This window comes from Branchiostoma belcheri, unplaced genomic scaffold (assembly GCF_001625305.1).
Source record: "Branchiostoma belcheri isolate BF01 breed outbred unplaced genomic scaffold, Haploidv18h27 scaffold69, whole genome shotgun sequence".
Classification (NCBI taxonomy): domain Eukaryota; kingdom Metazoa; phylum Chordata; class Leptocardii; order Amphioxiformes; family Branchiostomatidae; genus Branchiostoma; species Branchiostoma belcheri.
The window spans coordinates 561,514-576,694 of NW_017804342.1; the positions used below are offsets into that span (position 1 = coordinate 561,514).

Below are 15,181 nucleotides of genomic sequence, written 5' to 3' on the forward strand. Positions count from 1 at the left end.
TTATACAGATGCGTCGTCACCCGTGTTAGCCCCCCCCCCTAGTTATTTGAGTTTGGACTGTTACTGGAAAAAAAACGTTCAAGAAATTCTTACTGTGTTGAAAGTGTCACGACAGCGCCGCAAAAATATAATAAGAGAAGATGTTATAAAGGAAAGAATCAGAACAGGGTGACTACTGGCTGCTGTTTTGTTAATTTGTCTTTATGACAAATAGAAGACTTGTTTCTTGTGTTCTTTGTGTCCTAACATTTGTACTTCTACAGTTAGTATATTCCAAATCTAGGCATCTCGTTTTTCGGCCCTTCGTGTTTTATTGCGCGCTTGCCTTTAATTCAAGGTAATTAGATTTAAGGTCTCCAGTGGACGTCATCCATAGCAATTACTTGGTGTGGCCGGCCGAAGAAAATAACCTGACATATGTCCAACCTATCCTCCCCCTGCTGAAGTTATAGTACAATCCCTCAATGTAACGTCATTTGATCCCATCCCATTATGGGGTTCCCCAGCTATATCCAGCTGTCGGCTGTCTCCAAGCAGATGTAGGTGGGGATTTCTAAACACAAAAGGTCCTATTACGGGGACATAACGACCTCCACGACTCTCATCTTTGAACTCAATCTTGGAAACCATCACAGTAACATGCCTATCAAATTTCATTAACTTCCATCCACACATACAAAAGTTATCCTGCTCACAAGAATTAACAAAATGCCCCCTGTAGTCACAACGAAACCCCCCACGAAGCTCAGTAACGAACTTAACCTTGGTCCCGACAATAGTAAGCACCACACCAAGAATTATAATCAACATTTTACAAATACTTGAGTTATCTTGCTAACAAGCCAAAAACACAAAAGGTGTACTAACGTGACGCACGGACCCCCCACGAAGCCGAAACTTGTACTTGACTTTGGCCTTAACAGCGGTAATCTGCCTGCCAAAAATCATAGACGTCGAATGATGCCTTCCAGAGTTATATCGCAAAATCCGCAGTTCCCCACACTCCGGCGAGACAATTTCATAGTCCTTCTGACGAAGACAACAAGTCGCTCGGTGTAATATAGCCAACTGGTATGTTACGCTGAGGGGTGAATACTCCAGTTATGCAGATATTCCCAGTTTTGGGCTGGATGTATAAATTTGTATATTAGCTGCATGTGCTAATCATACCAACTGCTCCAGACGTTTCTAAGGATGAAAGGAAATTGTTTGATTATCCGACTGTCGGCCCGCCTAATCTGTAGTATGATGTGTATTGTTTCGTCGTTATCACCTATTATCTTTCAAATACAAGTATAGTAATTAGTCTTGTTTAGTGTCCCGGCAGTGCAAAAAAAGTTTACAAAGGGTTTTTAACTCTGTTTAATATCCCTGGTTTTTAAGAATATTCTCTTGGCGTAGGAGTGATTTTTTTAAAAACTTCCTATCGTAGAGTGGAACTCACTGCTACAAATGCAATTTCACGGCAGTAAAACTGGATTTTAAAGTCAAATTTCTTGTCAGTAAAAATGTACTGAAATTACAAGTTGTATCAACCCTATCCCATAGCATATATACTGACATCTCAGGAAAACGCGATGGTGCTAATGGAAAACGGTTGCTTATTTAGGCCGATTCTAGTTATTTATTGGTGGTACCAAAATATAGACGCCCCACGTAGCTTTTTACTTTGAGGCTGTTTCAAACGGTTCAAGTTTCATTGTTTTGCCTCTCCGAAGTTGCATTAAATGCCTTCGAAGTTTGGTTTTGGTTAGGACCTCCTCAATAAAATAAGTTACGCGAAAGGCATTCATACCGATCGAATAATACACATACAAACACAGGTATTAACACTAACAACAAGCGAGTAATGATCACAAAGCACAACGGAAAATTTCCACACCAAAATACACTCTTTATTGGTTCCCAACCGTTAGTAAAACCATTTGGTGCACAAGGTGACATACAGAAACAATTCACAATCTCCTTATCATACTCTCAGCCCTGACAACCAAAAATTGCAGAAAGGCAAAAAAATAACTTCACAACGGACGGACTTGTGATGACATCCACATTAATGATTGTGTGAGAAAAAAAATGCTGCAAAATATCCTCCGATCACTGGAAACACATCTATGGAATACTATGATCTACACACAAATGACTATGTTGAAAAAGATGAAATCAGAACATACTATATTACTTCATTACACACAAATAAAGCTACATCAAAACATACGAAAGAGTACAGAACACTACAAACTGACCTCTCACTGCAGACGGTACAATTTTCTTATCCACTTCTCTTACTTAGCAAATCATATACATCCTTCATCAGTAGGCAATGCAAAAAACGTTGTCACAGAATCCACTGCTTCTATTACATACAATCCAAGTGGAAATATTGTCATAGAAATGTTGTACATCATCAGGTTTATATTCGGCAAAGTGATTAAGTACATCTTTTGTGGAAGCAACCATAGCAAACAGGTGGGGGGAGTCCACAATCTTACATCTAACATACACACAAGCTTTCCCTTACACTAAATCAAAATTTGCCATACAAGTGGCTTTTCACACAATCAATGTATCAATATACAAACTTTCGTCATTATCTTCTCAGTCACAAAATCATTCTGTCGTAATTTCTACCTGTAGCCTTCAACACTTATTGCCTTCCTTACACTTGAGAAGTAACGAAACATCCAAACTACGTGTAGGTTAATATTAGCATGCTAGCAATGCTCTTCCACACATTATTCATCACACTATTAGTTAAAGACAAGCACAAAATGGTCAAGTAACTGCGTCAAGTGTCAAAAACGAACATCCGAGTATGTCCAATCGCACACACTTTTCAAGTCAATCCAAACTCTGTCCCTTCCATTACTATCATCCTTTATGCTACAATTTTTCACACACTGCGCATATTGGAAAATATCTCAATCACGTGTCACTCTATACATCACAAACAGGTGCAAATTACACAAGTACAAATGAAAATACATCCCCCTGCCAATGTGATATAGTTGCTCCCAAATTCAGTGTACCGAATAATTCGGAAAATTCTGATATGTCTACTCTTCCCAAAACTTTCTCTACAGTTCTATGGAATAGATTGGAATAAACTCCTCTACAACTTTGTAAAAAAATTGGGTACCTTGTGGAATGATCATTGTCACAATAGTACGCTAAGTTTGTCGGATGATTTTAAAGTTTATTTCTTAGCTGCACGCATGAGTCTTTGCCGCACCTGAGAGAAAGGCACACTGCAAAGATTCGATCGCATAAAAAAGCACCTTTCTTGTTTGCTGGTTTCCAATGCTACAGTACTGTGCAAAAAAGTTTTTCTTGGTTTCTAAGCTTCCCTAGAGTCTGCTATGTTTGCATATATCGGGACGTCACAAGTCTCTTATTGCCTCAAAAGTGCTACCTATAATTCATACATATATATATATTTTTTCCCTGCAGTGGGAAGTTAAAGGTGCAAAACACCATGTTAGAATTTCAGTGCACGAGATTCAAATTTTATAAAAAGATGGCCGAGAAATTCCTGAAATGCCAAATGTAGCAGAAAGCAGGCCTGGCTGCACGGAAGTCGAGTTGTTTGTCAGGTACAACCGGGAGAGAAAAATCTGGTCTTGTTCTTAAAGATGGAAACGTTTGCTTTGGCTCGTGAGCTTAACACTGTGTCATTAAGGTCATAAAGGGACCGAGCGTGCCCGGTTGCTTGCGCCCTACTTCCTGAGAGGTCGGAGAGAGCTCGGTGTGGGGCTGGAGCGGCGAGCGATGCTGGCCGTCGGTGAACGGCGGACGGCCGCAGCAGGAGTCGATGTCGAGGAGGGACGGCCGATCCTGGAGGGGGACGTGCTGCGCCCGCCGTTACGCCGCCCGAGGCTCGTAGGTGGGGATGTGGCGCCCATGCGGGATGCGTAGTCCATGGAGTCGTCCAGCTTCTTGGTCTCGTGCTCCAGGAGGAGGGGGTCGAGGGAGGTGTCGCGGGCCACGGAGCGGAGGGAGTCCCCGAGGACGCCGTGGATGTCGCGGGACTCCTCCAGGGCGCGGGCGGAGCGGGTCAGCAGCTGCTGCTTCTTCTGCATCTCCTGACGGAGCTGGTCCTTCAGGGTGGCGATCTGGGAACAGACACAGAAATACATGAATAAAGGCACAGGGAGACATGAACACCCCACTAAACACAGCATAACATGAAATAGTAACAGCACAATCTGCAATAGAATACAGGTTGGACTACTTGTAGTTGATCATGTTCACAGCATACAGGACCATTTTACAGTCAATGCTCCATGACTTTTACTAACAAGACAGAAATCAAGATGACTTCTTCATATCTAGACTCACAATTGCAAAACTTAAATCTAAATTCTAAGGGTAGGAATGAGGGTGGATTTCCAGAACTGAGAAGAAGGTACATTATGTTTTGCTGTTGAAGCAAGCTTGAGAAAATCTACATACCTGCTCCTCTAGCCCCTTGATCTTCTGGCGATGTGCGCGCTCCCGAGCCTCCAGCGTACGCTCGGCCTGCAGCTGGGCGGTCCTGAGTCGCTCTGTCTCCATCTCTGTCTCCTGACGATGGCGGGTGGTCAGCTCGATCAACCTGGACGGACAGGAGGACAGTTCAGTACAAGACTATAGCAACTTTTGTTTGGACCAAGTTTTACACTATGCCAGTTCCATGATTTGTGTGACTACACTGCTGCATTACAGATATAAGGAGTCATTTCTGTGATTTTTGTGCATCTTTCCTTTTTTTGACATAAGGGGGAACTAAGACATTTCTTCGCCCTGTGTCTCAAACCTTAGTTGACACGTATGCAACAGTGGGGTTCAAGTACTCACACAGTCCAATGGGTCCTTTTTGCATGCGAGTTATAGCATTGGGGTTGCATGCTAGCAGCCCAGGTTTAATTCCTGGGAGCCCCCTTTGTGTTTCTGTACCGTTCAACTGTTTATTATATGTGTGATCTCAAATCTTAGTTGATAAGGGAAGGGGCTGTAGTTCAAGAGATTGCTGCTAGGTGGAGCTCTTGCTGCTATGTCTATACTGACCTCTGTGCATGTTGTTGCTCAGTCTCAGCCAGCGTGGCCTGCAGTGCCTGGATCTGCCGCTGCATCTCCACGTTCTCAGACTCCAGCTGGCCCATCTGTCGCTCGATGGTCGAGCGCTCGTTGTCGAGCTGCAGAGTGGTCTCCTCTGTCTTCATCTTCTCTCGTTCAACCTATCCCAAATCCCCAAAGAACAATCATTAGACTTCTACTAGACTGTATGTAGACAGAAGAAGGGACTCTATACAATGCTGATCAACTTAAGGTTGCAGTAGCTAAATTTTTAATTTACCACAGTGACTTCAAATTTCATGCTAGTATGGATGTTGATAGACATAATGAAAAAAAGAGCTGCAAATAAAAAAACTGACCTTGTCCAGGGTCTTCTTCAGTGCAGACTTGTCCTTCTCCAGCCTGACGGCGGAACGTTCTGTCTCGCGTTTCTCGGTCTCCAGCTGTGCGATGACTCGCTGCAGGCCGGTGATGCGCTCCTGCAGCACGCGCTTGTCCTCCTGGACCTTCTGGATCCTCTGAAGGGCCTCGTCCTCCGAGTTCTTGTGCTCACGCACCATCTGGGGAGGGACGGGCAAAACCGGTTAGGAGGGAGGGACAAAGGCAATCTTCAATCTTACTGTTACTCTCACTCATTTACTCTCCGGGTTCCAGGGAAAAAGACAAGAAACAAAGGAAGCTTTGATCCTTCCTGGCTTACAGTTGCAGACACAAGATGTATCTATCTTCATGACTCTCTTCTACCATGTTAAGCATCGGCTGAGTCATTGAAATGTCTAAAATCTTTGACTGTTTTCCTTTTCCCCAATTTGTTTGTCTACATCTTGTCAGAACAGCATCTCACTACCTCTTAAAGTGCAAGTACATATGTAATAGGCAACAATTTTCAAGCCAGAATTGAAACAAAAACTGTACACACCTGTTGGGACTGGCGGACTTGTCCCTCCAGCTCCATGCGGCGGACGTCCGCCTCAGCGTTCTCGTTCTGTAGCAGCTGTACGCGCTCACCCAGGCTGTGGTTACTCTTCTTAGCCTCGGCCAGGGCTTGCCTAGTGGGTGGAGGGAGAACTCTGTCAGTATCACGATACCACTACTTCCATAGATACCAGTAGAGATATATGAGAACAAAGCAGCTAGATTCTGAAGCAAAGAGAGGGAATTTCCTGAAAGACAGCAATGTATTTGTTGAGAAGTATGGAAAAATAAAGAAATCAGAAGTTAACTTAAAAACAGAAAATAAAAACGAAAAGCGGAGACCTACCCACAACAGACATGACTAAGCCTGTGGGAGGGAGAGGGGGTCAAAAGGTTGAGGGGGAGAGAATGGGAGGGAATACAGTGTTAGAGTTAAGTGATAGCAAAAGCAAAATCATCAGAGTTCAATGATGTTTTCTTCCTACTGAATTCCGTAGCAAACAATCATCCATGGTCACAAAGTTCTGCAGTTTGATCATACCAAATATTGTGACTTTGTTGTCGATATGTAAAAAAAAGCACACATGCAGGCACACACACACACACACACTCACACACACTGTCTGGTTTGATGTCAGTTCAGTTGTTCCCATCTCCAGAGGGTTAGACGTCCTGCTTGCATGCCGATGCTGAAGCAAACAGCCATCGCAAATATGAACACTGTAAAAAGTGTACCTGGTGGAGTCAAGGCGCTCCTGCAGCACGCGGCGGTCGTGCTCGCTGCTGGTGAGGGCCTTCTGGAGCTGCTGGATCTTCTCCTGCAGGGTCTGCGACGTGGCGTTACTGTCCGACAGGGTCATGGACAGGTTCTGCACCTGTGGGGGCGAGGAGAGAGATAGACTGGTTAGTAACTCACATTCAAAAGCCAGTGTTTCCATTATCTTCTTCTTTCTGGATTTTATTTAGTTAACATCCATCAAATATCGCGTTAAGCAGCAACTAAGGAGTAGAAAGTTCACTTACACTAATATTAAGGCCAAGGTTGAGTGAAGTTCCGGACCGGAGCAATCTGGCCAGATTTTGGCCAAGCCTACCTTTCTATACAATCAAATAAAATTTGTGCTACATTTGAGTCAAATTCGACTGCCAATCACACCCCGAACCACTCCCGAACACCAGCCAACCATGGCTGAACCTCACCCGAATATTTTAAATATTTGAAACATTCAGCTGGTGCTAACCTGACCGAACACTAGCCAATCTTGCTCCTGACCTACTGCTAACTATGGTTGGGGGGAGTTGAGCTTAGTCTAGTGTTTGGAAGGCCATATTCGGCTATGTGTGAGGGGTGCTTTACCTTGTCCTTGAGCTGGCTCTCTCCCTCCTCAGTCTTGGCCAGAGCCATGGACAGCCTGTCCACAGTCAGCTGCAGGGACGTGGCCTTACCCTCCAGGTCCTGGATCTGCTTAGTCAGGCTGTCAATACGGTCCTGTAGAACCTGTGGGAGACACAAACACACAAACACTCGGTCAAGAACTGTTATACGGTTCATAAGTACGTTAGGGAGAAATACACACGTCTGGAAATGTTGTATGTAATATAGATCTTTGGTACAGTATAGGAGACAGATGCTGAGTCAGGAACTGTTGTATAGGAGCAAGACCTCTGCGCTTGTTGCATTGCCTGAAGAAGTATACAGTCATACATGTACATGTACATGTCTATACTAACCAGGGAATACATGGTCACAGAAGACATTCAGGTGCCTACTACATGTGTACAAACAGGATTCCAAATACAGTAGACGTGCTACTACAGACATGATTCAATCTGAAATATAATCTAAGGAACCACCAAAACGTCCAGGCGGTGCTAATACAAAGATGATTACTAGTCCAGGCTTGATTGTATTTTATTGTGATACCTAATAGATGATTACTTGGAAAAAATTAAAAGAATTAAATATTAGAAGAAATAAAACATTATAAAGAATCAAAGAAATAAATAATTGTAACTAGAGAAGCTAACTGACCTGGTTCTCTGTCTCCTTATCGTTGAAGGCCAGCTGCATGCGCTGCAGGTCTCCCTCCAGTGAGCGGCGAGACAGTTCTGACTTGGTGTTGCGGTTCTCCGCATTGTCCCAGTTCTCCTTCAGCTTCTTCTTGTCGGCCTCCAGGCTGCCCTCCTTCTGCCTCATCTTGTTGATCTTGTCCTGAGATGGACAGACAAAAATGATATTTTGTGTCAGTGTAGTTCTACAGAAATTGTGGACAGACAGACTGACTGCCCCTATACGTCCTGTGGCTACAGGACTGAGAGTGAGTGTCTGAGTATTTCTACATATGAACCTGAAACTACTCAGTAAAGTACATATCACTTGTCTTTTCTGTTCCTTTCGCTGTGTAATAATATGACAAATTTGTGTGAACTCACTTCCAGCTGCCTCTTCTCTGTCTCTGCTGACTGCAGGCCGCGCTCCAGGGTGGACACCTTCTCCACCAGACCCTTCCTCTCCCGGTCGTTACGCCGGATGGTCTCCTCCTGCAGCATCAGGGCGGTCTGCGCCGCGCTCAGGCGCCCGTCGGAGCCTCGCTTACCTAGAACATCACCATGGCAACCCGTCAGTACATGTCTATCAACTACCTCCCTGTTGCCTAACCACGTAATTGGCATACTATTAGATAGAGCTACTGTATACTGCTATCTGTAAGGCCAAAAAATGCTGTCACTGACGGAGAATGGTTGCTTTGTTTTGTATCGTAGGCTGGTTCTAGCTATTTGGGGTACCAAAAAATAAAGAGACTCCTCACAGAGCTTATTTTGGGTCAAATTTCACATGAAGTATAAAATGATGCCGGGAATGTGCTACAAAATGAGTAAATGTTAATATCAGACAGATTTCCTCATCCAGTGAGAATATTTTTGATTTGCTACCCTGAAATTGCATTTAAAGTCTCACCCTCTTCTGTCTCTCCCAGAGTCTTCTGTAGCTGCTGCAGACGCTGCTCGTACAGGTCCCGCTGACTCTGCATCTCCTGCAGCTGCCGCTGGAGGTTCTTGTTGTTGATCTGGGCATCCTCCTGTTGAGGGGGGGGGGAGAGAAGGGAACGTGAATGATGATGATGTTGCACAGAACAATTCTAGCTCATTTATAGAGGGTATGAGGAAGAGGAAGTATAAGAGTTGTCGTAAAAATCTAATCTTACCTTGTCGCGCTGCGACTCCTTGAGTTCCTGAAGGAAGTCCCTGAGAGCACCTCGGACGACCTCTGGGTCGATGTCCTGAGCGGAGGTCTCCAGGCGTGTGGGGGTCATGGAGCGGCGTGCGGGGCTGAGGCTCCTCTCCAGCGCGCCGGGCGAGCCGGTATCCGGGATGATCTCACCCATGCCGTCCGTGGTGGTGGCGAAGGTGCTGTCGAAGCCCTTGGTCGGGGAGGTAGGTCTGCCGCGGCGTGTGGGGCTGGGGCTGCGCGAGCGGGTACGCATGAGACCCGGGCTGGGAGAGCGACCCATGCGGCTGATGCCCAGGGTACGGCGCAGGGCGGAGTGAAGGCTGCCCAGCTTGTACTCAGTGTCACGCTTCTGGGCTGTATGTGAGGAGAGGAACAAAAAGCAACATGTTAAACGTGCAAACCGACATAAAATGTACCCGTTTTAGATTAGATACAGGCAAAATGCCCAAGAAGACCACTCAGAAGACCTCAAGGGAGAAATAAAATCTGTGTTAACAGGATTCTTAATACTCGTGTAAGGATTATGTAAGGATTCGTTTACTTCCAAATGAATATAGGATCGTGTGAGATCAAAACGTCAAATCTCCCTACCCTCCAGACGGGACAGTTCGGCCTCCAGGCCATTGACCCTGCCGTCAGCAGCGCTGAGTTTGAGGCTGAGGTCGGCGGCGTCGGCCTTGGTGTTCTCCAGCGCAATCTCCAGGTTACGCAGCTGGTCGTTCATCTTCCTTTCATTAGCACGGCCCTCTTCAATGGTCGCCTGCCAGGGACGGAGAGGAAAGGAGTGAGTGAGTGAACTAATGAGTCATGTATCAGTGTTTGCAACAGTAGCCGTTTTTTCTTTTACACATTGTTTGTATGAGAACTATCCCATCATTATTACAATATTGTAAAGTAATTAGTCTTCGAATCAACAAAACAGTCATTACAAATAGACAACTACAGTATAAAATGATACAGAAAAACAGCTAAGTACATGTACTAAATAACAAATTTATAACATTTGTATAAAATTTTTCAATCTTTTGTTTCACAGAAACGGACAGAGAAAAACACATTATATGAAAAGCAGCTTGCATGCCGCTTTGAGCTTTCATGGAAAAAGAATGTTTCCAAACAAAACAAAACAAAAAAGTACCAGATAGTCCTTCTCCTTGAGTTTGCTGTCGTCGTCCAGCTCGGCCAGTTTCCTGCGCAGGTAGGCGATCTCCTTCTGTGCAGCCTCGCGGCTGGCCTCGGTCTCCATCACCTTCTGTTTGAGTCCGTACGACTCGCGGCGAGCCTCCTCCTCCTTCTCCTCATCCCGAGACACCCGGTTCTGCAGCTCCTCCACCTCCTTACTCTTCTTCTTGCTCTCGCTGTCCAGCATCTTCACCTGCCGCCGCAGCTCCTGCAGTTCCCGCCGGGCCTCCAGGCGGCTCTTCTCCACCTCCCGCAGACTGTTACGCAGGTCCGAGTTCTCCTTGCCACCAGCATCCAGCTTCTCAGTCAGGACTTCATGAAGAAACAAGGGCAAATTTGTCAATGAAACTTCTTCTACTGTCTTAGAAATCCTTGAAGCTGACAGATGCAAAGTGCATTGTAGTTTTAGCTACTATGTTATAAATACAAACACTTTCTGTAAGTGTCCCTATTCCCTAACAAGGTAGTCATCATTTTTTCCATTTGCTACAACTCATCTGTCCATGCTTCATTTCTTTCTTCTAATAACATGTTCTTTCTTACCTGATCAAGAGAAGTCAGCTCTTTTCCATCTATCAATCTGTCCATTCATCCTTCATTCATTCTTTCTGATGTCCTTAACAGACATCTTTTCCATCTATCTGCCAATCTGTCTATCCCTCCAGCTTCTCATCCATCCCTCCTTTATTCCTTCCTTATGATAATGTGTCCTTAACAGAGAAGTCATAATTCTCCATCCATCTGCCAATCAATCTGTCCATCCATCCATCCTTCATTCCTTCCATCTGATAATGTGTCCTGAACAGAGAAGTCATCTTTTTCCTATCCATCCACCCATCCATCCTCCCTTCCTTCCTTCCCCCCATCCTTACCCCCGATCCTCTGCTTAGCATCTCCCAGCTCCCTGCCCAGGTTGCTCTTCTCTCCCTCCGTCTTCTTGACCTTCTGCCTGAGCTCCTCGTTAGTCTTGCTGATGGCCTCCTTCTCCCGGATCTCATCGTTGTTCATGCGCTTCAGGTCAATGATGTCCTTACGCTTCAGTTCACGGTCCTCGTCACCTGTTGGTGGGTGACAATGGACGAAGTTTAAGTTTATTGCAAACACATGCCCGAGGGCTAATTGCAGGTACAAACTACAATGGTTTGAGGGACTACATCTAACATTATATACATTCTACTGCATTCTACAACATACATGGTACTAGTTTTGCTGGGTTTGACTTCTTTTTTTGAGGCGATTGAAGACCAATTTTCTTCCATTATATGTGGGTTCCTTGATTTTTAGTGAAGTGTTTCAGAGCATGACATCAAACTTGGATAAAAATGGTTCAAATGAACAAAAGCATCAACGAGGGTCGTCTCACCTTCACGTATCCTGCGGTGAGCCTCGATGAGATCCCGGCGGACGCCGTCACGAGTCTCCTCCACCATCTTCAGCTGCGTCTTGAGTTCAGCCACCTCCTTGAGCGCCGCCTCCCGCTGCTTCCTGACCTCGGCGATCTGGCCGTTCAGGTCCTTAATCTCACGCTCGTGGGCATTGCTGGAACATAGAAACAACAACAAACTCAGTGAGATCATTGTCTGGAACAGACTACCCCCAGACACACACATGGTCCCAACTTTGTCTTACTTTAAAGGCATCCAATGCAATTTCATGAGGGCAAAACAAAGATTTGCCCAATTTGAGTTTATCATGAATAGACAATGGTTCAAACAAACAACAAACAAAAAGGTATTCTTGTCCCATTTCCTTTGTGTGCTTCCTAAAACAGCAAGAAATCTTCTTCATAATGTCCTTGATTCCTTAAACCTCTTTGATAACATTAATGAGTCAATGCAGCCAGAAGACCACTTAGGAACCAATAAAATCTGGTCTTTCTGGACAGGTGATCACTATACTCAGGATTCTTAATGTTTCAGTGACAGCTCAATGGAAAAAATCATCTAAGAGATGTCCAAAAACGGTCACATCGACAAGTTGGTTCTTATGTATGTATGGTCACTTGTACAGGTTTGACTGTACATAATATATAGTTTCTTCTGGAAAAGTAGAATCCTCACGTTGCCTCCTCGAACTGAGCCCTGAAGTTCTTGAGTTCCTGGTTGAGAGAGTTGATGGTGGTTTTGTCCTGCTCCTGTTTGCTGTAGGCGTCTCTCTTCATACGTTCCATCTCCATGCTGGCGTTAGCGATGTCACGATGGGCAGAGCCAAGCTTCTCCACCACAGTCTGTTTCTCCTGCTCCTTCAGGGAGAGGGCCTAGCAAAAAGAGGAGAAATTTGTGGTAAAACATTGTTCCTCTACAAAGATTTGGCCACTAGAATTTGTCAAATATGCCTAATATAACATATATTTAGTAAATTTTTAAGGAATAACCCTGGGAAAAATCTCTAACTTATTAGATCTTTATTTTTTTTATTGAACAACATACAAAGTACTAGTAAGGCACAATAGTGAACAACTCTAGCACATTAATTATAATGTGCACAGAAACGATAACCATCCTGGCATTTTCAATGTTACAAATTTTAAAGAGTAAATATTTATTGGTAAACAAACCTGTTGTTTGTCGTTCTCTGCGAGCAGCAGACTCTCGTCCTTGTCCTGAGCCAGAGCCTCCAGCTCCTCTGCAAGTTCTTCCTTCTCCTTCTCAAACCTGGCCACCATGTCGTCCTGTCAATGTACAAAAAATGCTTTAGAATCAGAGATTTGATGCTCAACATGCCATTTGCAACTACATTGAACTTCAATTTAATTGAACTGATTTTGCAGATAGTCTATTTGGACTGGATACATGTAGTTTTTAGTTGTAACACTAGATCACACAGGCCAGGCTGGCTAGAACACTGGCTTTTCATTATCTTAATTATTATAATCATTATTACATGTACCAAGTGTTAAAGATTCGATAGAAAGAGCCACAACAGACTGGCTGTTGCCGTAGGAAAAAAAGACCCCCACCTTCTCCTGAGTGTTCTTGTGGATGATCTCCTCGCGTTCAGACTCCATGTCCAGCCGCTGGGTCTCCTTCTCCCTCATCAGCCTGTCCACGTCCTCCTCGTGCGACTGCTGGGCGTTCTTCAGCGCCAGCGAGCTGTCCCGCTCCTGCTGCGCCAGCTTCTGGTTCAGAGCCTCCTTGTCCCGCTCCAGCTTGGTGATCTCAATCTCCATCTCCTTACGCACGCGACCGATCTCAACTGGAGGGAGAGACAAATCAAAATGTCAGTAGGACTATTAACCAAACATTTGTTATTTTCATGTTTATCTTTGGCAATTATTTTCACAAACGTTACAGTAAACAAATAATCTCAGACACTGAGTCTGTTTTATCTTAAGATGCAATGTGAAAATGTAAGATGGAAACTAAGATAGCCTGAATTTGTACCAGGTCCTGTATTTCAAGAAGATACTTGCACTGACTCTAGTGTCACTGACTTGACAAATATACATGTATAGACTATAGTATTGTAAACAGGATGTATGTATGTATATTGAGTTCCTTTGCAATTAGCCTTCAGACATGGTTTTGCAAATAAAGTTTGATCCAAAGAACACTATAATTATATTATAGTAACCGTATATCTCCAAAATAGATACATTTTCAACACATGGAGCTGCTGGAGTAATGACAGATGAGAGTACTGACCCTGCAGTGCCTCCTTGTTGAGCAGGATGGTCTGGTTCTCGCCCTCTAGCTGTTCCTTGCGGGTCTGCAGCTCGGAGGCCAGCGTCTGGGAGTCGTACAGCTGGGTCTCCAGGCTCTCCTTGTCTGCGCGCAGGGTGGCAATCTCCTCAGACTGTTCAACAGGTCAAACAAACAACACATCTGTTAACACAAACTTTCAGGTGACTTCACAACGGGACCAAACAAAAGACATGTCTTACTCATTGATTCAGACCGCAGCAAGTGAAAAATTCCCCCATGTCCAACTTGAAAATCGACAACTACTAATTGAAATCGGTCCTCAATAACATCTATCATTTGCTAACTGACAACTGATACACTGACCCAATTGTTGTTTCAACTTCAAGCTTTGTAGAAAACTACATGTATTTGAGACTTTTGGAAGACACTACATTGCAAAGTTTCCAAACAACTTTTATAGGGTTAAAGACTCTGACATGAAAGTTGACCTGGGCAAGGCCAAGACAGTATAATCAACCAAGCAGGTAATTGAGGTCAGTTTGGGAGGGGCATTAGGAGCCACAATAATGCAGATTGAAGTCTACCAACCTGAAACTACTCGTTACAATTCTACAGGCAGTGGTGCAGGTGCATGTACACATGTACATGTACATGACATTACAGAACCGAGATGAACTTTACATACTGTAGTATTTCCTTGTTATAACATGGAGACTCAGAGATGCATGTTGCTGTGTTCTGGAGGATTCTGAAAGCCCTGGGGGTATAGGACTCCCGACTAATGGTTTTAGTTCTGCTACACTGAGTCTCAAACAGAACATAAACACGGAAAAAGGGGTGCCCCACATGACCTCGTGTTCACTCCAAAGTGATTTGTAAACATTGCTCTCTGCTTGTGTACACGTTTCAAATTTTCACAACAAGATTATGCTTTGCTTAAAATGCTTTCAATGGTGATCAAAAGTATGCAGTTATGGTTAGACACAGCTGCTGTAAACAATGGTCAGGTTTGGAGGAGTTGACACAACAGTGTGTTGGGTAACAGCTACCTACAGTCAAGGTTTTATATACATTTGTACAGCCAACTTGTTCAAATAACAGGTGTAGCTTCAAGAGTTGTAACTAGGGAAACTGTGAACAACTTATCACAACG

At 44.3% G+C, this 15,181-nt stretch overlaps 1 protein-coding gene across 12 annotated transcripts in view; it reads right to left on the bottom strand.

Moving 5' to 3' along the window:
• Positions 1–1,873: 1,873 nt before the first annotated feature.
• Positions 1,874–15,181, bottom strand: part of LOC109484187 (rootletin-like) — a 69,103-nt gene continuing 55,795 nt past the window's right edge. For all 12 annotated transcript variants that reach the window (XM_019787419.1, XM_019787416.1, XM_019787415.1 and 9 more), the window contains 19 exons: positions 14,029–14,179; positions 13,344–13,579; positions 12,942–13,055; positions 12,445–12,641; positions 11,748–11,923; positions 11,257–11,442; positions 10,341–10,696; positions 9,794–9,962; positions 9,177–9,556; positions 8,930–9,050; positions 8,404–8,567; positions 8,003–8,182; positions 7,328–7,468; positions 6,706–6,845; positions 5,975–6,104; positions 5,415–5,615; positions 5,047–5,216; positions 4,453–4,594; positions 1,874–4,112 (listed from right to left, as the gene is read on the bottom strand). In XM_019787419.1, coding sequence (XP_019642978.1) covers positions 3,717–4,112; positions 4,453–4,594; positions 5,047–5,216; positions 5,415–5,615; positions 5,975–6,104; positions 6,706–6,845; positions 7,328–7,468; positions 8,003–8,182; positions 8,404–8,567; positions 8,930–9,050; positions 9,177–9,556; positions 9,794–9,962; positions 10,341–10,696; positions 11,257–11,442; positions 11,748–11,923; positions 12,445–12,641; positions 12,942–13,055; positions 13,344–13,579; positions 14,029–14,179 — 3,750 coding nt within the window. In that variant the 3' untranslated portion in view covers positions 1,874–3,716. The remainder of the gene's footprint in view (positions 4,113–4,452; positions 4,595–5,046; positions 5,217–5,414; positions 5,616–5,974; positions 6,105–6,705; positions 6,846–7,327; positions 7,469–8,002; positions 8,183–8,403; positions 8,568–8,929; positions 9,051–9,176; positions 9,557–9,793; positions 9,963–10,340; positions 10,697–11,256; positions 11,443–11,747; positions 11,924–12,444; positions 12,642–12,941; positions 13,056–13,343; positions 13,580–14,028; positions 14,180–15,181) is intronic.